Here is a 23459-nt window from a genome sequence, read left to right as displayed (position 1 = left end):
CTACAACCATTCAAGTGGGTTGGAGTATCCCAACATCAGACTGGTTTAAAATAAATATCGATGGAGCAGCCAGAGGCAACCCGGGAATAGCGGGAGAAGGATTCATATGCAGGAACTCAAGCGTGCACACGGTTTTGGCTATTGCACAACCTCTAGGTATAACCACAGCGCTAACGGCGGAAACATGGGCCGCAGTGATAGCAACCAGAGCAGCAAATGAAAGAAATTGGACTAAAGTCATATTCGAGACGGGCTTGGAAAATCTCGTGCACTTCATTAAAACTCCAAAGGAATCTCCATGGTATATCTCTACAATGATTGAAGAAATCATACATCGAATGCGTCAAATCCCATGTTGTGTTATTCAACATAATTATAGAGAAGGAAACCAAGCAGCGGATGGACTGGCAAACTTTGCAGCTGACGGCAACCAAGCGAGAAACCTATCAAACATGTAATATGGGAATCACATTCCAACATGTAATAACAATTTAGTTGGTTTTTATTTTATTGCATGCTTCAAAAATTTTTTTTGCAAATACCTGCTACAAATTGGATTTTAAATGAAGTGTCATAAATTTACATCGTAATCCAACCAACCTCACACCCGAAATTGATGTCGAATCAACCAACCAAAACTAGCACCTAAATCTATCACAAACTCTAAATAGTCCATCCGACGAGATGGGAACTGCTTCTAGCTGTTGTTCCAGTAATTTGCTCTCTTTTCCGAACATAGTTTATCCCCGTATCAAAACCCTCAACACAATCCACTGTCAGGCCATACCAAGCATTGATGTCTTGAACTGTTGATAAGAAGGCCGAAGCCGCAAACAACACGCACAAACATCCTACAAACCATTTACTATGTAAGAAATAGATGTCCTTATAGTTTGATCACCAAATATGTAAAAAGAATGTACGTAAGTGCATTCTTTAATTAGTCTTACAATTTGCTTTTAACCATTAGGTGCTCGTTTTGGTTGGTCACCAATTTAAGTTGCTAGGCTGCAAATAAGACGGCCAAACCCTCTTTTGTTTATCATTCGAAACAAAACAAAGTTTATATTTTATAAGAAAATTAATAAGACGGAAGTTATAACAAAATTATTTACACTGATAGTTGGAGTGGATTGTTTTTCTCTTGTGTGATTATTAAAGAAATTCGCATATCTCTATGCACCCAAACATCTTACAGCTTTAATTGAGATAGTTCCAATAACTCAAGTAGTCAGCCTCTTAGTTTCCTCCATCATCTCAATCCTCAAATTGGCTTTTATGCTAATCTTCAGTCTCATTCTGCAATGCGTCTATTTTCAGATGTGTATGATTTATAAACAATGATATAAATCATCAGATTGGAAATTTTGCATACACATACCACCTTTAATAGGTAGAAATGAACATGCAAGATTCATTCCCACTCGCAACTGATTAACTAGCATAAAATTGCACATAATTGGAACAATTTGAATTCTACATGACTATGTGTCATTAATTAACAAGCAAAGGGCAATGTAGTTTTAGTGAAAACATCTGGCATTCGCTATGTGAGATTTTTAAATTCTTAATTCCAACTAGTTTTGAGGAAGTACTAAACATGGTGAAAAACAAAAGCTCAGCTATTAAACAAGTGTGGTTGATAAGTGCTTGTACTGCAATGGTAGAAATCTGGTTCAGTAGAAACAAGAGAATGTATGAGGATCAAGTTCCCAGTAATGTGCAAATTCAATGTAGGATTTTGAACTTTACAAAGGAATGCAGTATCAGGTTGAATGGAAAAAGAAGAAGCGATTTGTATGACTTTCAAGCATTATCTACATTTGGCATCAAAAATATCCCAGTGAGTACTAATATGGTGAAGGAGTGTTTTCTCAAACTTCCTGAGATAAACCAAGTTTTGCTTTGCTGTGATGGTGCTGCCAGAGGAAACCCTGGCCAGGCTGGTGTTGGTTGTATAGGGAGAGACAGTGAAGGAAAGTACATTGGTGCTATTTCAGGAGGGATTGGAATTGCCACTAATTACAGAGCTGAAGTTATGGCTCTGATTACAGCTGGATAATGGGCAGTAAGAAGGGGCTTTTTGAATGTTTGTTTTAGTCTGGACTCCAAGGCAGTTATAACAACTTTTATGTCGGGGAGAATTCCTTGGATAGTCGGCATTAGATGGCAGATCATCAAGAGTAAGCTGAAAAAGATTACTTTCAGGCATTCATATGGAAAAACCAACTTCTCTGCTGATAAAATGGCAAAGAAAGGAGCTCTCTTGGCAAGAGGAGAATGGATGTATTATGATTGTAAGCCATCCTTCTTAGGTGTATTGGAAAATGAAAGCACATCATACTTTAGATTTTGTTCTTAAAGGGGTCTCCTGGTGGGCTTAGTTGTTTCTGGGCTTTGATTTTCCTGTATCTTTTTGTTTTGAGTTAATTAGCTTTTGTTCTGGGCCTGTCCAGACAGTTGGTTTTTTTGTAAAAACTTTGGTTTCTTTTGGTAATAAATTCATATGATTTAGCAAAAAAAAAAGAAAAAAATTAACAAACAAAGGTTATATATTTGTTCCATAACCAGCATACAAATTGAAAATTCTTATTTAGAATTTTGCAAAGATCCATAATCTATCAACTGGAAAATTTATTGCCTAATTTAAAACTACATGGTGACCCAATTTTTACTATGTGATCCAGAATAAACACCTATACGCGGTCGACCCCGTTATAGGATACAATAAAAACTCCATATATTAATAACCTTGGAACTTTACAAAATTATTAATATATAGAGTTTTTTAATATAGGGAAGTATACCAAAAAAAAAAGATGAATAATATATTAAAAATATATCCTATTGAATAATATATCCTTTACGTGAAGACATCATTTATGAATAATATATTGAAAATATACCCTTTATTATATACAAGGTCTTTTCAGGCCCGTGCAAATGCACGGGCTAGTTCACTAATTAATAGATTGATACAGTATTTTTGAGGATTTGTGTCGTGACCATTTGCGTTCCTTTGCTCGAAGTTTCTCATCACGTATTTTTCACGTGCCCATTTTCATTTGCTTTCCTTTGATACAGATTGATTAGAAATAAAATGTCTTCAACTTATTACCAAGGCCAAAACTTAAATCCGTTGCGAGTTGCAACCAAAATGCAATTCCAAAAATGGAATCATCAGACAACTCTTTACCAAAAGCTCTAGAAAATTCACTCCGACAAAAACCTTAACCTCCATGAGCTTTCCTTCAATTGACAACAATGCTTACGGTTTCCCACTTATGTCTTTCCAACAAAAATAAATAAATACAGTCTTCACATTTCTCAACATATACGTTTCCAGTTTCCCTTTGAAAACATATTAAACCAAACAAAACAAAGCTTTCTAGAAGCGAGAGTTTTTGTTGGGCTAGAGTTCAGTGGTCAAAATGAAAAAACGCTACCTGTTCAGAGGTCTGACCTTGCAATGACCCTGTTGAAACTGTAAGATCGAGCAAGAGAGAGGAGAGCACACGCATAAACAAATAAAAGACTACATTGATAATCAATACAGTGTACATTGTCTCATGGCTTACAAGTCTACTTATAGTCTCACAAACTTGACGATCACTCAAACGACTTTCCTAATAATAACAAACTCTGAATAAAGCACACATTCTTAACATAACACAAACTCTAAATAGAACTCTTCTAGAACACTCTAGAACCGACACAACTTGCTCTTCTAGTTAATCCAAACGTCTAAATATCGCACAGTGTGTCAACAACTCCTGTTGATCCAACTTGACTGCGTCAACTGCAGCAGTTGATCCACTCGGATTGGATCAACATATGATGTTGATCCTCGACCCAAATCCATATCCTGGTTTAACTTCCAACATCCTCCCTTAAACCAAGATATCATTCAACGAGAATTCTGTAACCCTCTTCTACTCCTCATCTTCTTCCATTGATCGACGTTTACACATCCTTGTCTTTTCTCATTTATAGAAACCTCTTCTTCCATAGATAAACGTTAAAAAGTTCTTGTCTTTTCTCATTCTTTTTCAAAGAAACCACCAATCAAACCCTTACTCCTTGATACTCGATTATAACTTATCCCAACTTCATGATCACTTCGAAACTCCGTCAACAAACTCAAACTCAAATAAAAAAAAAAGCACAAACAACAAACTAACTAAAAAACGAAACTCAAACTGCAAACCAAATCAAACGAAGCAATCTTCTAATTTTGCTTAACAACAATCTTCAAACACATTCCATAATGTCTCCATACCATAACAACCATCATAAACTTCTTTCTTCTTCATCTTCATCGCAGCGGAACACAAAACTTAACAAGCTATAAAACACCTCATTGTGCTCTATACAACTTGCTAACCAAACACAACAACTCATCACCGAGCATTGTAGCTCATCTTCAACTCTTAATCTTCTCTTCTCAAGTACACATGTTTCCAATCTTCATGATCACAACCTTGTTAATTGTTGTGATGTTCTCCTCAACCCATAGGTATTAACCTCCTTTTGTTGATTACTCTCTTCTCAAATTTGCAGCACCAACTGCAACACAACCAAACACAAATTCCACACTGGAATATCTTCACTTCTCTAGCCAAATCCCCACTGGGATTGCTTCACACAACTCTAGCCAAATCCCCACTAGGATTGCTTCACTCAACTTGTAGACTTTACTCAGCTACAATCTTGTTTCACGCTCACAACCTTGTGATGTCTCAAACTCAACACTCTCTCATCACCACCTGGTGATTAAATTCTCTTTCTTCACAACCTTAATGTTTTTTCTTCTTCTCTTTTCTTCTTTAGTTCCAGTCACACTTGTTAGAGTCGAAACCTTCACCCTTCTTTGTTTTTACAAGATTCTCTCACAATCTTTCTCTTGTTATGCTTCTGCCACAAGCAATAACTAACGCAAAGTCTGCCACACTTTGTAAGACTTCCAAGTTTCTGCCACAAACTCTTCAATCACCATGTTTGAGCTTAATGAGATACCATCCTCCCTTAAGCTCAAACATCACCACCCAACTTTCTTTGTCATTCTAAGTTTCTGAATTCGATCAACTTCATCAAACTGTACCAGTCCTCCTTGACTGCAAGACCAACTTTGATCTTCTCTTGCGTCTATTTGAAATCCATAACCTAACCCTTCGAATCAGCCACTCACCCAAAACTTCTTAACCTTCAAAGCTGAAATCTGCTTTCTGCAACGCCTCTGGAAGAAAAACTGTCACACTTACTGTAACACTTTCTTCTGTAATTGTTCGACAACAACAGTTCTTGTCCAACTGTAACACTAACCTTTGTAACACCAAACTGTTACAAACTTCCAATAACACTTTCCTTTTTTTTTTTTTTTTTGGCAAGTCGTGAAACCCTAACTCACCTGTTCCACACAAGCACACCTTACTATTCACTCTCCATACGAATCACAGCTAACACCCAGTACCATTAGTTCACGTCAACTCCTTTCTCTTCGGTACAAAGTGCTCTGAAGTTCTCAGCAGTACGAGGAACGCATTAGGTGTACAGCTCTTGACTTCAACAACAACTTCTCTTCTCTTCCTATCACCAGCTCGAGCATCAACATCTCTCATCACGGATCATCACAGCACATCATCCTCTTCTTCTCGTCGTACACAACCACTATGTTGTTGTAGTCATGAAAATCTCCATTATAATCAACAACCAGCACTTTTTTAAGCAGACCCTAACCATCTTCTTCCAAACTTGAATCTCGTTTCTAACAGCGTGATAATATCACGTTAACTACCAGAACCCATTGCATTCAATTCAAACACCAAGCCTTGTTGATTCGAACTCCTCCTCTTCGTTTTAATTTGAATAGCAGCGGCAAACCTTCTTCCTTGTTTACTTGCAAAGAATAACTCTGTCCAAATAACCTTCAATCTCCTCCATTGGTCACTGATTCAATCGGAAGTATCTCAATCTCTTAACTGTATGGAAACAAGGTCATCTTCTTATCTTGTTCTTCTTTATGCCTAAATCACCACAACGTCCATCTGTTCGTTCTTCACAGCAGCAGGTTTTCTTTACAATTTCAATCGAAATACTGTCAGCAACAAACTCCGTCTGTCTTTCCTTCTTTCACAACCAAACTCAATGGAAACATCTCCATCTTCCTTTAAGATCACGAACAAACCAATATGAACAAACCCTTCACGAACACTAAAAACACCAACACAGCACCAAGGCTTTGACAAGCCTTCAACTTATCTTTGAACAATTCTCTATCACTGCAAAAAAAAAAAAAAAAAAAAAAAAAAAAAACATCTTTAGCTCTTTTCTTCTTCTCCTCTCCCTTCCTCTCACCTTGCTCTGATATCATATGTAGGATCGAGCAAGAGAGAGGAGAGCACACACATAAACAAATAAAAGACTACATTGATAATCAATTCGGTGTACATTGTCTTATGGCTTACAAGCCTACTTATAGTCTCGCAAACTTGACGATCATTCAAACGACTTTCCTAACATAACACAAACTCTAAATAAAACTCTTCTAGAACACTCTAGAACCGACACAACTTGCTTTTCTAGTTAACCCAAACTTCTAAATATCGCACAGTGTGTCAACAGCTCCTGTTGATCCAACTTGACTGCGTCAACTGCAGCAGTTGATCCACTCGGACTGGGTCAACATCATATGTTGATCCACGACCCAAATCCATATCTTGGTTTAACTTCCAACAGAAACTACAAAAGAACGTCTTGCCAGCGTCCAGTTTATGCACTGTAAAAGCAGTACTTTAGGGATATTGTTAAACATCTCAAAAAATTGATTTTCAATAGTCCGGTCTGCAAAAATTCTCCCGGTCACAAATGATACTGATCGTATTTTGGATGATTATGATGAATTTTCAATTAACCTGCCAAATCAAACCTCAAAATTCGCCACCGTCATCTCTAATTTTACCTTGGTATATCTTCGTAAAGTATTTATTGCACATGCTTATTGTCATCTCCAACACTAACGAATTCTTACAGAACTTAATCTTCCCTTTAAACTCTATATATGTCTTGTTGTCCCTTATGGTACCTCTAGGACACATCGGAAGTAACTGCAAACAAAGACAAATAAAAAAAGTAACACAATATTCATGACAGATGGATACCCCGATTATTCTAAAGAGAGAACGTTACAAAAAAGGATCGAATATATATAGTCAAGCAATGCAGTCGACCCTCGATTAATTCATATGATGACCTCAAAACAAAAGCAAAAAGATAAATTGAAACTATTTAGTTCATTGAAACATGTTGTATGCAAGAGAGAATTTTACAGTTTATTGTCTGACCGTGAATTAAATTGAACAAATCGAGTATATGCATCTTTTGAATAAAAAAAAAGAGAAGAATATATGCTTCCAAAATCATGCAAATAAAAGTGCAGTTAAGAAATCCAATAAGTGTCAAGCATACTCAGTCAAGCAATACATACTTACTTTCAATTGAGTGTCACTAAGCAAACATCGAAGGAGTTCGGACAATCCTCGTTTTCTTATTTTGATACTTTCCTAATGTTGTTTATCCTACAATAAGTCCCCAACACCGAAATTAAATACTAATGTAAATTTGAAATCCAACCATCAAAGTAGAGATTAATAACAACGATTATGTTTCATACTAATACAATGGGACTGTATTTCAAAGTAATATCTATATCGATTTTACGTATTACTTCTACTTCGTTCATGACGTTTCTCTAATAGAATCATTGGATGGGAAGAGGAAGCAATTTCAAACTACATAGAGGAACCTAAATGTTTCCATGGGCGCCATAAGTCTAATGTACTTGCACCACTGGTCTATTCGGCATATATTATTCAAACAACTGAAAAGCCATCTACATGCGGAGGCGTGTACTGTGCAAGCCTTTAGGCACCTATACACTAGCAATGCCTATATATGTTTTTTTTCTTGAAGTGACAGTCATGTAAGATAACGTTTTTTTTTACTAAAGAGCAATTAGCAAATTTCTTCTACTTCCTGTTTTAAGCGCCTATTAAAATCAAAGGAGCAACTCAAATCATCACCTGTTGCCAGATTGAAACCTCAAATCTAACTAAGTTAGGAATCTTGAACCTGAAACGGCATGCTTAGATCATTGCCGAGCCAAAATGCAGATGAATCACCAATTCCAATTCCAATTCCAATTCACACTTCAAATCTTTTATAAATAACGGAAACTGGGTCATTTGTCCAAATATTTTTAAATCATGGTTCAAATGGACGGGTAAAAAATAGTTTGGGTGAAATGGCAAAAAAAAAATAGTAAGAGCTTAAATTTAAAAAATAGCAAGGATGAAACTGGATACATCCTGTGTAAATTAAAAATAAGAAAAAATATTTAAAAATAGGCACAATGAAATTGGTTACATCCTGTCTATTTTTACATTTTTGGCCATTTAAACAGTATCAAAATCTAACTGTCCATTTCACCCAGGAATTGTTGATTTTGGTCTTTTCAACCAATTTTATGTATAAATAATTGAGCCCAATTGAGAGATAATTATCCATCAGGAGTGATCCAACGTCATCCATAGCTAAATTATGAAATATGTCATCAACTATTCAGAAAGTGAAAGACAATAGTATTAGTTATACAAAATTTTGTGTAAGAACCGTAACCCAGCGCAACCTTTTGAGAAGACATATCCGATATCTTTTAATCATTTCCGTTAGGCAGACCAACGGATGTATTTTCTCATAGTAATACCGTGAGAACTAAAGCAGAAAAGAGTAAAAGAATAATGTTCTACCCTGTACAAACTATTGTCGGAGAAAATGAGTTTATTTGTTGATTTTATAGTCTTGGTGGGAATGGAATTTAGGACCTTTAAGTCTTTAAGAGCGTCCACAGTGGTGCGAGTATAACCAAAGATCAAAGACTAAAAGAAAAGACCAAATTTGGGTTTAGTCCGTCATGTGGCGTAGTGGGAAAAGAGTATATTTGGTCGCGCGTTGATAAACATTACGCCTGGGATCAGGCGTTGGTAAAGATAACGCCCGAGTGAGGCGTTGGTAAAGATAACGCCCGAGTGGGGCGTTGGTATAGTATACGCTTCAGAAAAAAAAAAAAGAAAAAAAAAATGGGGCGGAGGTATAAAGCCCGCCCCATGAAAGTTTCATAAATTGTGAAGTTGAAAATGGAGTGGGGCGTTAAGTATATGAACGCCCCATTTCGCGCGTTAAGTTTATGAACGCCCCATCGGGCGTACATTTAACCAACGCCCCGTTTCAGGCGTACATTATATCAACGCCCCTTGTGTAGCGGACATGATATCAACGCCCGATGAATGGCGGAGATTATATCAACACCCGATGTGTAGCGGAGATTATATCAACGCCCGACTATATTTGGATTTGGTCTTGATCGCAGACCAAATTTGGTCTGGATTTTACTCTTTGATCAAATTTTGATCGATGGTCCGTCCCACTACGCCAGCCCACTCGACTGAAAATTTGGGTTTACTCGTCCATTGCAGTTTCTCTAAGGGTACTTACTCATTTTCTTATGAGTGAATGAAATATGACCTTTAGTCCCATATAGAATATAACTAAAGAGGAGTTCCACTATTTAACTAATCCATTATGGATAGTTAAACAAACAATGTGGGTGGAATGAGTGGAGGAAAATATATTTGTTTTCACTATTTGTACTTATGCCATGAATGTATGTCAACCGGACTTATCTTTTTGGCAAAATTACTTTTGAATTATTTCTTGAACGAATTATTTAAACTCAAATTAAATTTTGTCTTGAATGTGTGGGGGGGGCGTGTGACATGGGAGAATTTATTTTCTTACCAAAATATTTCATAACGTTTTTATGTGCATAAATGACGACATTATTTCTTACCGTTTTTTGACTATTTTATGACTGATTTATGTCGACATCATGCAACATAATTTCTCACATTAATGTGCATTGATTTCACCTCTATCATTTCTACCTATAAAAGGGACTAGAATTCTTCATTCCAAAGTGTGTCCAGAAGAGCTACTATCCTGTTCTTTTCGTCTTTCTCCCTCTGTGTGGTTTTTATTCTTTGTGCCATTGTTGTTGAGTTCGTATGAGTGGGCAAGTATTGCAGTGCTAATAATATTTGCAACGGGCAGTTTTATCCTGGATACGACTTGACCACAGGGTATAGGCATCACTCATTCTTGAGGCGTACTGGTCAACTATCGTGTTAAGGACAGCGTGTTGAACACGTGACTCTGTCCTCTGTTTGCTGATTCCATTTAGTGTTTATTTAAACATTTCATAAATTTATTTCTAACATCTTCTTTGAGTATTTTATTGTTACAGTACCAACAACTATACCTTTGATGGTTCACATTAAAAAGTCATGAGTGCAAATGCTTTCATTCTGTAGATACACGGACATCATCGGTATGCAGTATGTAACACTCATACTTCCCCGCAATCAGTTACGTACCAAAAATCCAGTGAAAAATCCAGCGACTCGTTTTAGTATTTACCATATATTTAAAGGAAAACTCATATGGACATCGCAGTATATCCCAAGCAATATTCTAATAACAAATGAAAAAAAAAAGTTTAATACTTTCTAAAGAATAATTTCATCAAACACTTTCACGATCATGAGAGCATGCTTTACTTTCCATCCTCATGAACTTTTTATGAGCACCAATTCCACACCGAACTTCACTGGCTTTTAGGCGGGCCTTGAATCAGTTGAGAGCATGCTTTACATTCCATCCTCATGAAATTCTTACAAACACTAAATCCACAACGAAATTTATGAACACTAAAGCAACAATGAAATTGTGTATAGAGCACTGGCTTCGAAGTTTGACCGCTGGCTTTCAATCAGTTTGATGGGTCATATATAAAAGTCAGTGAACGATAAGTTGCAACCTTTCAACACAACTCTTCGCAACTAAGCGAAAGGGTTCTAGAATGTGTCTTTTCCGGACAACCTTCGAATGGTCGTTCCCCTTCAAATTTTCTGGCTCTCTTTAAATCTGGTACGACAATGACACGTCAGCCAAAAGAGTGCAAATTTCCTATGGAACCGCCACATCAACAAAATCATTCTGCTTTATATTAAGAAGAATTGGTTGAATATCCTTTAATAATATTGAATAATACATCCTATTAAGAGTTTTTAAAGCTTTCTCTACACTATAAATAGTACTAGATATATTAGAAGATAATTCATTATTTTTAATATTCTCTTCTTCTCAACAAAATCAAAATGTCATCCAATGTTAGGAAAATAACTCATATGAGTGATAAAATTCGTATATAATTGTGTGAAAAGAAACAATCACATGCAAATTGGACACAAAAAGATCTTGCGAAATGGTTAAAAGATACTTATGAGTAATCAAATTGAACAGTTGCACTACACTAATCGAATGAATATGGACGTCTTCCTTAATCATCCCAATGAGAAACAAGTCGTATATGCTTCAACCGAAGAAGAAATAATCGATGGAATTAGACAAGAAGCGGAGGCAGATAATCCCGATGATGATAGTTCGGAGATACCAAAAGTTTTATGCCAAGAAGCTTTAGGCATGCTCGACAAGTTGGAAGTGTTTTGGCTTCAACAAGATGGTGCACATAGCAACGAGGTCTTACGCATACGCAAATCAAAAGATGCCATAACAATCCAAAAAATTACATCATTTTCTCAACCAACTATAGATAAATATTTTCCTTCATCTTAAATTTTGATGTAACAAGATCTATAATTTTCCTATTATGTTGATTTTATTAATATATGGAGGTAAATTCATTAAGGTGGGACTAGAAAAATCTATTAATATTAAAATTTGGAGTTTATTACTATTTGTAACTGGCCCAAATTAGGACCATGATTTTTTTTAATATATAGAGTTTATTAATATATGGAATATCAATATATGAAGTTTTTACTGTATTTCAGGAGAAGACAATTGTTTCTTTCTAGTTGCTCGTTCCCGAGCATAGTGTAGCCCCATGAAAAAGAATCCTGACACAATCCAATGTCGGAGATACCACAAAGTATTGATGAGTATATAAGAATGCGAAAGCCGCAAACCATGTTAATCGAGTTTTATGTAGTTTAATTAATCTCACTCTTTCTTTATAAGAAAGTATCGACGAGTAGATAAGAAAGCATTTGCCAGTTCTACGTAACTAGACTCTGCCTAAACCGAATTCTTAATTTTATAAGATAACCTACTAAAATTAACAAGTATGTAGGTATAGTTATAGTAAGTGACGACATTTTGTTCCTAATATTGATAAATATGTTGCCAAATTCTTGTTATCTTCGTTAATTATTCAATAAACGTTCCCTTGACAAATTGTTCTTCTTTATACCCTAGAAAATACTTTTGGTATCCCTTTTGTTAGTTTAGTTAGTTATTATTTGATTAACATGAAAATCATGAAACTCTTTCAAAATTTTGATACTGATACCCCTTCAAAAATTTATTGTATAACCATATATAACTGTAAAAAAATATATCCCTATATACTCATGTGAAAGAATAATCTTTCTTCCAAATATAGAACATGATTTTAATTATGAGATTAATGGTGAGATTATATAATAAGAATACTACTCTTACTTGTTATTGGAAGGAAAAACTCTAGGTAAATCAACTATGGAATCGTTAGAATCCCATTTGGAAGGTCCGGGGATTGAACCATATCATGATGAACTCAAGGTATATAATAACCTACAATAGGGGAACTACTAATCATTTTTTCATTTTTGAAGGTTTTTGCTGAGAACAAATATGTTATATGATTTGATTTGATTTGAGTTGTTTAATAATGATTTGATTTGAGTTGTTCTGGAATCAGTCTTATGAGTTTTTTCATTATTTTCGAATTTGGGAAACACAACATGGTTACCATTGAGAACCCCGCCTCTAGAAGATTTCAAAGTTGTGACAATTCTCAATATTGATAATCAACACTTTGTTAAGGCAATATTGAAACCGGGTTCTCCCCTTCCACCAGTTCAGAGTGGATGGAGTTCTATATGCAATGAGGACCCCTTACTGTGGACTCCATACATGGAACAGCTGCATAGAGGATGGGAGAACATCAAACAAATACAACCTGGGCAAGTTTTACAAGTTATAGAGAACATTGATATGGATGAGCCATGAATAAACATATCAGTTTTGTTAGTGCTTAATAATAAGTTTTCAAACTCGTATGCAGCAAGAACTGCAGTGGTTATTTTAATTTTTCATAGTTTCTCAAATTATTTCTTATTTTTATAGAAATAATTTTTTGCAGACAGATCATTTTAGAATCCTTAACTACAATCAATATCAACGAAAATCTGCCAGGCATTTTAACAAACAGAGAAGGTGCATGGTATAAATCTGAAAGTGTTTCAAATTAGGAGTTACATTTCCCTTAATCCATCATCACTAATACATAAACAAGAAAATGGGTTTGTGTTTCTATACTGAAACAGATGGAGGGAGGAAGAAAAGGAACTCTATATTTTCATCCATTTGTTGCGATAGTGAAGAGATTATATCGTTTCTATTTCTTTTTTGTTGTTTGGGGGTATAAAAATTTTATGAATCTGATGGGGTAGGTAAATCATTATTGGGGGTATGTAGATAAAGGGGTATCGCTAGTATTTCTGGGGGTATATGGAAGAACACCCTTCTTGTTATCTGTCAAGTGACTCAAAATTTTTAAAACTACATTGTATCAGCCTACACAGAGGCGGCCTCAGTATAAGCCATTTAAGGAGAGCTGGAGAGGGCAATGGCCTACCGCTACTGTCGCACTAGAAAGTTTGTGGGTGTGCTAGCGCTTGAATTAGGATACTGTTGGAAAATTGAATCCAATTTTTATAGATGAATGGAAAATCCATGTCTAGTACCTAATGGAGTTGGGTTTTAGAGGTATTAGATAATCAATTGTTAATTGGTTTGGCCCAATTAAGTTTCTGATCCGGTTAGTTAGGTTAGTTTCAAATTTGTTAAAATGCTTCTACTGGATAATGTATGTTGTGAGCTCAAAATTCAGAAACATATAGTCCACCTTGCTAATCCTCGCTTGTTATTTGATCGTGGTAAGTGTGCTGCCATTTCATCAATTTCTTACGGTAAATTCATTCTTCAGTTAATTCTTTGCATGGGGTATACTTCAGATTTGAGATTTATCAATTCAATTGCTCTTGTATGTGTTAAATCTGTTGATACTCATCGACGTAAGCTTCTACGATTGATTCTTAGCTTTGGATATGAATCAGATATTAAGGGTAATCATTCAATTGCTCCTTTATGCGTTAATAATTCTGAGATGAAGTTGCTTGCTAATATGCTAGAGAGCAATAGATTTGTACTACGTTTATTGACTAGGATGGATGCTATTAGGAAAATACATGCATTATTTGCTAAAATGTTGTCGCAGGACCATGTCTCCTGGTTTAATTGGATAATACAGTCTGTTCTCCGGAGGTGTTTTACCTTGCGTTATGTTTGTACTCGATTAGTATATGACCATGGCAAAGAATTTGAACAATCATGGGTTTGCTTTTGGTTTGATGTAAGTGCTTCTAATTACCAGAAATATACTTGTTCTCTCATTCTTCATGATCAAGTGCTTGTTCAACGGCTAACTCTTATGTACGGGTATGAATTTGAACTGTTGTTTATGAATTCCTATCTGCTGGTAATTGTTACAACTGATGATTGTGGTGCTAGTGGTTATCTGTCTGTGACAAAAGCGCAGAGAAACAATGTATACGAGAGTACTTTAACCTTTCTGTTTGGTATCTAGCTTAGGAGTATAGTGTGGAGTCTGCACGGTGGTGGAACTTATACTCTTGTGCTGCTTCAACATGGTTTGGTTTATGATACGAGAGACACAGCTGGTGACTTGTGGGAGAGTGGATCAATGACAGAACAATTTCTGTGGTATTGCTATATAATTTTCATTCTCAGCTCTAAATATGCACAACCACGTCCATTCAATACTTCTGTCATTCTTTTTCATAGTTCTCAGGTGATACTCAACTGCAAGTTGCTCGATAGGGGCTGTTTTTATATTTGTTTTGCTTATACTCGTACATTATTTGATCGTGGGAAGGCATTCAAACTCGGTATGTGGGATTCTTGTTTTTTGAAATGCGAGTTTGAATTTCGGTTTGTTTTTGACATGGGTTTGACGTTAGTGGATAAATGCCATAGAGGACTTGTTCATGAGCTAATTTACAAAATATGGTACCGGTCAGATTGGTCGTTTAGTGCTTCAATTGTATATCTGTCAGCTACATATGGAGAAGATTTTTTTTTTTTCTTATTACTGAAGTGTACCTTACTTGAGGTGATTGCAGTTCATTGTCAGTGCTCTAAATACATCCACAACGTTATTGCATATTGTACTAAAACTGTAACCAATCATGGGGTCTGTCAGTCGCAACCTGGTACTTCTTATCATCTTGTGTTGTTGTTTTACACTGATCCTGCGGGGAACTATATCGTTGGTGGGATTGTCCGGATAATGAGACGACATCTCATGCTCATGGTAATTCAAATTCTACATGTCCAGCTGTTGGTGGAATACTTGAGGTTGGAAGTTACAATAAACTATGATGCTCATCTCGACGATGTTCCTAAGCATATTACAGGTCAAGAAAACAGTTTACATGGGTCCTCTCTAAGAACATTTCTCACTGAATTTTTCGCTCCCACTTTTCTCATAATAAGCATACGTGTATTAAGGACCTGCGCTGAAGTTCTTGTGCAGCTCACAGACATGCTCTCACATATTTCTGAAGTTCCTTGCAAGGAAGATGACGGACAGCAGAATACTCATGCCATAGCTGAAAACATAGACTTATTTTTTCTACTTTTTCATGCGGCAACAACACCAAAATGTCGAGGCTGGGTATTTATTTTCGATCCAATTTTCACTAATAACTTATTCCTGGACTTGTCTTTTCTAGTGTTGATGGGACCATAGCCATTAGTCCTTTTGGTTGTGCTACTTCTACCAGTAATTCTCAAGCTGCGAAATGCAAGGGTTCTGAACATGTTTACTGTTGGGAGCCCAGCACATACAAGTTCAGTTCCATGATTGAATTTATGGGTGATACCACTACCTTGTGTGGTCATTTAACTTTACGGATCATTAGTCAATGGATTGCAAGGCTTGGAGTTCAAGTGCTGGAGAGCCTCACAGGGGTGATTATGGGAATTCTAGCTACTGATCTTTTGATGCTAGTTGGAGGGAACTACTACTGTTGTGGCCTAACCAATATGGCAGGGAATTTTCGCATGAAAGGGAGCTATATTTTATCGTCCATTGCGGCTTTGAAGATGCAACCACATCTGGCTACCTGCTACTACGGTTAGAAGAATTGACAGCTCAGTTCTCATCCTTGAGGACAAGGATGTTTCCAAGGAGTGGGGAATGTCATGTACCTGCTATGGTTAGAAGAGGGTGTCTCATATCATATCCTTGTTAGTAGTTATAATTATAATTAGTAGTTAACTAAAGTTAATTAGAGTTATAATAGATGGTTGAGATATAACCATGTGGGGGGCTTAGGATCGTTAGATCTTAATTTGAGAAAACCTAGCTTTATAAGATATGCGTCTGTAATGAGAAACGTTTAAGAAAATTATAACCAAAATATCGATTTACCGATTTAGTCTGTGTTCTTCGGAACCAGAGAAACTTGGTTCTCTTAATCAAGTGGTTACTATCCAAATCTTGTCATTGTACCTTGGTACATGACAATGTCATCCTAATTTTAGTATATGCGATGGTCTTTGCTTAGATTAGATGACCTTTACTTCGCATACATAATGAATATGCGATATTTCAATCCTACATTTTGCCTCTTCTCACACCGTTCTCTTTATAGAGTGAGCGATGTGAGAAATTCTCAATCCAACTTATCGCACATGTTTATTTCTTCATATTTTGTTTGCCGACATTCTTCCGTTATTTCAGCCTTTCTTTCTGCACGTGTCGATTCTTCTGCTTTCTACCGATATAACCCGTCTCTAACCGGTCGTCTTTGTTTTCTATTTATTGATTTATTCTTGAGAAATAACTCCTTCGTTTCTTTTGATTTTATTTATATCTCTTTTCCCTCAAGAATTCTACTTCCATGTTTCATTTGTTACTGCTGCTGCTGTTTTATCACCATTATCCTCATGGATCCAAATCCAAGGTTTGTATATTTTATCAAAATCATCCTCTTTTTCTTTTGTTGACTACGATTATTGATCGTAATTGTTAATCTCGATCGCAATTGTTGATCTTATGATTAACTTAACTCCCCTACTGTTTGTAGGAAAAATTTCTCTTCGAGTGGCCTCAAAGTTACTGTTTCCAACCCTAAATCTTCTTCAGATATCAAGGACAAGTAATCTCCCAAGAGGAAGACTTCGCACAACAAAGGAGTAAGAAATATCCTTTTTTTTATTATTAATCATTATTGTTGCCTCTATTTCTTATCTGCGTTGTTTTCGCAGGATTCAGATTTTGAGATAGGTGGAGGGAAAGGACTGAAACTTAAGAGAGTTCGCAAGCCCACAACTCTTAAATCAAATATTTATATCCCTGAAATCGGCATCGCAGACGTCATTCCTCCATCTCCAGTTCAAACTAATATTTTTCCTTCTCATGCGAATGTATCTGTTACTCTCGAAGAAAATTTTCCTCCCGAAGAGAAAACCGTTACTAATTAAGGTCTACAGGGTATCCCCACTCCTGCTTCTACACTTTCTCCGGATGTTATTCAAATTGTTTCCACCTTTGTGAAATCCCCTTGGCTCATTAGCACCGATACCTTTCAAAATAATATTGATATTCCCAACGCTGCGAATTTTACTGTTTCTTCTCCTTCTATTTCTGTTTCCCCTTCTTCATGTTCCTCTTTCGTATTGGAATCTCTTTCTCTTGATAAGAAAGCTTTGGACAGTGTAAAGTTTGCTTCTCAAACTTTACTTGACATTATCAATTCTGCTCAGTCATCCACCAGTGATCCTCACAAAGTTCGCATATGTTCTGCTTTAAGCAAACTTCTATGTGAATTTCCTTCTAATAAAGCTACAAGAGAGGAGATCCATTCTCAAATTGATCCAAGTTTTTATACTGCTCTATATGTCTTGGTAAGTACCTCTTATATATGTTCTTTCGATTATAATATTTTTATTACTTATCCTTATTTTCTTTCTTCCTTAGGAATCTCATCGTCGAATGATTTTGGCTGAAGGGCGTTTTAAATCCAGCTGTTCTCAATTAGAACTTTCACACCAGAACTCCAAGTTGCAATCCTTGATTCTGATGGCCTTCGCAACCATAACCAAAAACTTAGAGGTATTTTTCTTCTTACTTATTGCTTCTTGTAATATATTTCTTCTCTTATCCCTACTCTTTAAACTTCTTCATGCATTTATTAAGATTTAAACCAGAAGCGAGTTGCAGAAAGATTCACCTTCCAATTTCTTGCTGAAGATATTCGTGCGAATAATGAGATGTTGCAGATTCAATTAAATCAATTAAATAACCAACACTCATATTCGCTTGACCAGATTAACAATCTAACTCATGGAAATAGTCATCTTAATCAAGAGATTGAAGTATTAAATGCTCAGATTTTCCACATGTCTAAGTTGTTATATAGTGCTTATTTAAGACATCAAACCTTATCAGAAGAGAACCATACTCTTTCTATGGAGAAGCACTCTTTTTTAAAGAAAGAAGCAATGTTTTCGCATCAGTACTTAATTCTCCAGAAAATAAATGATGATCAAGAACAAGCTCTTCGTTCACTAGAAGTTCAGCATGAAGCCTTATTTAAGAAATTAAACACCCAGAACGAAAAAATCATCCAAAGTAAAATAAACTTGACTGTGAAGATGAACCAGCTTAAGGAACAATATGATCAACTGAAGCATTCCCATGATGACCTTAAGAAAAAGAATAATTCCCTCTCTGCTGATAAAAATAAGATTCGATCTCGTCTCAATGGTTTAGTTGGTGACGATTTCGATAAAGCTATGGAAAGTATGAAGAATAACACTCTTGCTTTTTCTAAATTCTGCGAAGGTAGTCAGCTTGACTTGGATTCCTTAAACTTTCTATTCTTTTTATTTATTTATTCGAATTTTTATTTTCAAATTATGATTCCATATTAGTCTTTGCAGAGTCCGAGAAGTTGAATCAATCCACTATATCACAGTTGAGATCTGACTTAGTTAAAGTTCGCAAGGATCGTACGAACCTGGAAATTGCTTATAGGAATCTTGAAGTTTCTCTTACCGCTTCTCGAGACCGAGCGCGAAGAAGATTCGCATATCTTCAAAATTTCGCAGAAATCAATGCCATGAATGTTGAGAAAGAAATTATTCGTGAGGCTCATGTTAATGCTCAGACTTTAGTTAATCAAATCCTTCTGAGCAATTCTCTTTCTCCAGTAACTGTCCCTCCCCTTAATATAAGCGAAGACGAGAAATATCCGGAGCCAGATAATGACTATGAATTTGTAAGCGATGATGAAAAAGATCATGAAGATGATATTGATGCTTCTTTGTCATAGGATCAGCTTGAGAAGAACAAATCTGGCAATGTTGATTATGTTGATAAGACTACTGTCGAAGCTAAAGACCCAAATCCAAGCCACAAGATTGATGATGTACCTTCCAACAATGCTTAGTCTTCGCACTCCTTAATTATCTGAATTCTCCTCTTATGTTTTGATACATTTTGAACTTGTTTCTTAATCAAGAAAGATAATATCTTTTTACTTTAACTCCCCTACTTTCCTCTTATTACATGTCTTGTAAGAAACAAGTATATGAATTTTACGGATCCTGCTATTTTTCGTGAATTTCCTGCAAAACTACATTAATTTATATATAAATTTTCTCGTAAGGTCTTATGTTGCCTTTCTAAGTAAAGGTCTTATCTTGGCTTAATTTATCTTTTACTTTGGTGCGACGAGATCGCAGGCTGTCGTTACACCTAAATGTAAGGACCCTTTGATCTCGCCTTATCATATTCTTGTATTATTGCCTCTTTAGGTTTTTCTCGTGCGTAAATATGACAAGCCTTAATACTCCCTTAAGTAAAAAGCCTCATGACATTTACGTCTTTTGACACAATTCAGCTCCCTAATGGAGGGTGCCGTCCTTATGTTCCCCCTGGTTTCCCCTTCAAGGAAGCTTACCTCTATCGGGTTAAGGTTGGCTCCTCCCATCCAGTAATACAACAACCAGTTGATTTCGCAGCCTCTTATCCCTCCACCGATAAGGTTTATGGTTACGAGACCACACCCTAAGTGGGGTATTTTCGGACCGAGTGCATCATAGTCAGGACTTGTCAAGAGTGGCAAGGTATGCTCCAGACGCCCCGGGCACTCTTGACTCAACTGTGTACCTCGGCGCCCTGATCGAGTTTCTGCACTCCTTAGGAGAGACTTTCTTACCTTGGTCTTCCAATCTAAGTTAATGAACTTGGACTGAAAATTTAAGGCACCTCTTCTGGATGGGATTTTTCGTTTTTTCTCACCCCAAATCTCCATGACTCAAGTTCCAGGGTCGATGTAGCTTTCCCTTGAGTCATGCTTATCAGGTTTCCCCCAAATGTGACGTGCGATAGGTCTTACTTTTTTCCTCTTGCATTTATGCGAACTAAGGTGCACGCCACAATTGGATGCCTCTCTTCTGTGGTTTTATATTTTGTTGCCTTATATTAAGGTCTTATCATAAGGACTTATATTTTCCTTTTTTTGATGAGAGAAATTCTTGAGAAAAAAATCTTCAAACTTGTTTATTGAATTGAATATTACATTCTTGAGTTCGCATTTTTTACCTGTACGATTTATATCGCATACATTCATGGATAATATTTCTTCAAATATAACATATTCCAAGGACGATCTAATTTTCGTCCTACATCTCTTCCTTCAGGATCCCCCAACTCATAAGCTCCATTTCCAACTATTCTTTTTATTATATATGGTATGTCCCACTTCTTTTCTAACTTCCCATTTCCTCCTCTCTGATAAACCGGTATTTCTCGCAACACTAATTCTCCTGGTTGAAATTCTCTTATCTTAACGCGTTTATTGTATTCTCGAGATAATCTTCTTTGATAATTTTCCATATGTTGCAAAGCGATCTCTCTAGATTCTTCCAGATCATCAAGTTTTGTTAAGATTAAATCCTCACTTAGATTCTTCTCCCAAGCTTCTTTCTTTGTAGTAGGGATAATGACTTCTGTTGGTAACACTGCTTCTATCCCATATGTTAAAATGAAAGGGGACACTCCTGTTGCTTCTCTCCTTATTGTTCTGTATGCCCACATTACATTATGTACTTGTTCGCACCAACCTTTATTATGTCCTTCCAACTTCTTCTTTAATGTGTCTGCGATGGTTTTGTTGGTAGCTTCTACTTGTCCATTACTCTGCAGATAGAGGGGGGTAGAGTTTTCACTTTGAATTTTGAACGCATTGAGTAGCATCTCTATATTCTCACCCTCAAACTGTTTTCTGTTGTCAGATACTAACTGTGCAGGGATGCCAAATCTGCATATGATATTTTCAAAAATAAACGTGAATATATCTTTATCACGAATATGTTGAACTGCTTTCACTTCTTCCCACTTTGTGAAATAATCTGTTGCGACAAGATATCTTCTTTGCCCCGTTCCTGGCATAAACGGACCAACAATATCAATTCCCCATTTTCCGAATGGCCATGCGTTTGCTGACGTGTTTAGCATCGCTCCTGGTGCGTGTATTTTTCTTCCCATGACGTTGACACTCTTCTCATCGTCTTGATACTTGTTTTGCATCTGCGTGCATGTAAGGCCAATAATATCCTTGTATCTTTTCTTTGTATGCGAGTGATCTTCCTCTGCTATGGTTTCCAGCATACCCATAATGTAATGCCTTTAATATTTCTATTCGTGAAACATCTAAGCGAAGGTCCGAGAAATGATCTTCTATACAGAATACCATCCCTTAATTCATAATTCGTCGCACGACTTTTTAACTTGTGTGCTTCTGATATTTTTCTTGGTAGCTCTCCCTTGTCTAGGTATAAATGAAGCTCAGTTCTCCAATCTTTGTCTTTGTTCATTTGGTCTCCTTCCTGGTCTTCTACTATCATCACATCTGCTTCCGCTTCATCTTCTTTCTTTATAGATTGTAAATAAAGCGTTTGTATCTTTATATCTCTCGCAATTGGATCTGTCAGCATGGAGGGTACGAAAGCCAACGCATCTGCGAGCCTGTTATCTTTTCTGCCTATATGTCTCCAGCTTATATTTGGAATTCGCTCTGTTAATTCCATGACCAATCTCTTGTATTTCTGTAAAGATGGTTCATTTGTACAATATTTACCTTTTATTTGTCGAATTACTAATTGGGAATCACTAGTTACTCGCGCTTCTTTTGTTCCCATTTCAATTGCTAACCTCAATGCATGTACAACTTCCTCATACTCGGTTTCATTATTTGTGGATGCGAACTCCAACCTGAATGAGTAAGCCATTCGCGCTCCTTCTGGTGAAATAAAGATAATACCAATACCATTTCCTTCTCCATTAGACAATCCATCTACTAGTATCTCCCATCTATTTGAATTTCGATCTGTTAGTAAATCTTTAAGATTCCCATGTTCCTCATCCACGTCCATCATATCTTCTACATACTCATCTTCCTCCAATGGAAATTCGGTCAGGAACTCTGCGATGATTTGTGACTTTGGTGAAGATAATACTTCAAAACTGATTTCAAAATTTCCCAATTGTGCATTCCATCTTTAAATTCTCCCTGATCTTTTTGAATTTTTCATCGCAGGCTCAATTGGTACTTTTGTTAATACCTTAATCTTATGAGCCTGAAAATAAATGCGAAGTTTAAAGGACGCATACACGAGTGCCAGAATTGTACGTTTTGCTTATATAATATATTGGTTTTTCTACCCTCTGATCCGAACGTAACAAGACTGCGCTTAACACATATGGTGTTGATGCCAAATATAACAGTAACTCTTCTCATGGCTTTGCCTTTTGCATAATGGATAAATTCATTAAGTAATTTTTTATGCTTTGTAATGCCTTGTCACATTCCTCTGTCCACTCAAATTTTGCTCATTTCTTTAATATGTTGAAGAAATGTTTACACTTATCCGAAGAACGGGAAATAAATCTTCCCATCGAAGTTATTAATCCATTTAACTTTTGAACATCCTTCACCGTTGCTGGAAGTGGCATATCTCTAATAGCTTGTACTTTGTCTGGATCAACTTCTATATTCGCACAAGATGTTTATTTTTTTTTCTTCTTCTTCTTTATCCATCTTTGTTCCTATTTTCAGTATTTTTGGTTCTTCTTCTGTACCAACATTTACATTTTTCGTTGGTTCTGCTGCAGTGAAATTCGCTCT

General features: G+C 36.2%; 1 protein-coding gene across 1 annotated transcript; it reads right to left on the bottom strand.

The window, feature by feature from the left end:
• Window positions 1-20899: 20899 nt before the first annotated feature.
• LOC113327862 lies at window positions 20900-22707 on the bottom strand. The gene is made up of 2 exons (XM_026574984.1): window positions 22064-22707; window positions 20900-21959 (listed from the first exon to the last, which is right to left on the bottom strand). Exons 1-2 carry the CDS (start codon window positions 22705-22707, stop codon window positions 20900-20902), a joined length of 1704 nt encoding a protein of 567 aa, XP_026430769.1.
• Between the last annotated feature and the right edge of the window lie 752 nt (window positions 22708-23459).

The sequence above is a fragment of the Papaver somniferum genome, unplaced genomic scaffold (genome assembly GCF_003573695.1).
Source record: "Papaver somniferum cultivar HN1 unplaced genomic scaffold, ASM357369v1 unplaced-scaffold_107, whole genome shotgun sequence".
Classification (NCBI taxonomy): Eukaryota; Viridiplantae; Streptophyta; class Magnoliopsida; order Ranunculales; family Papaveraceae; genus Papaver; species Papaver somniferum.
Note: the sequence above shows the minus strand (reverse complement) of the source record. Positions and strands in the feature narration are given on the sequence as shown.

What these genes read in the sequence shown, in the direction of transcription:
- LOC113327862 (XM_026574984.1), bottom strand. Translation starts at nt 22,707, where the DNA reads ATGGACGTGGATGAGGAACATGGGAATCTTAAAGATTTACTAACAGAT. An exon ending in AAAATATCAGAAGCACACAA is followed by an intron (nt 21,960 to 22,063) that starts GTTAAAAAGTCG and finishes GAAATATTAAAG; the next exon opens with GCATTACATTATGGGTATGC.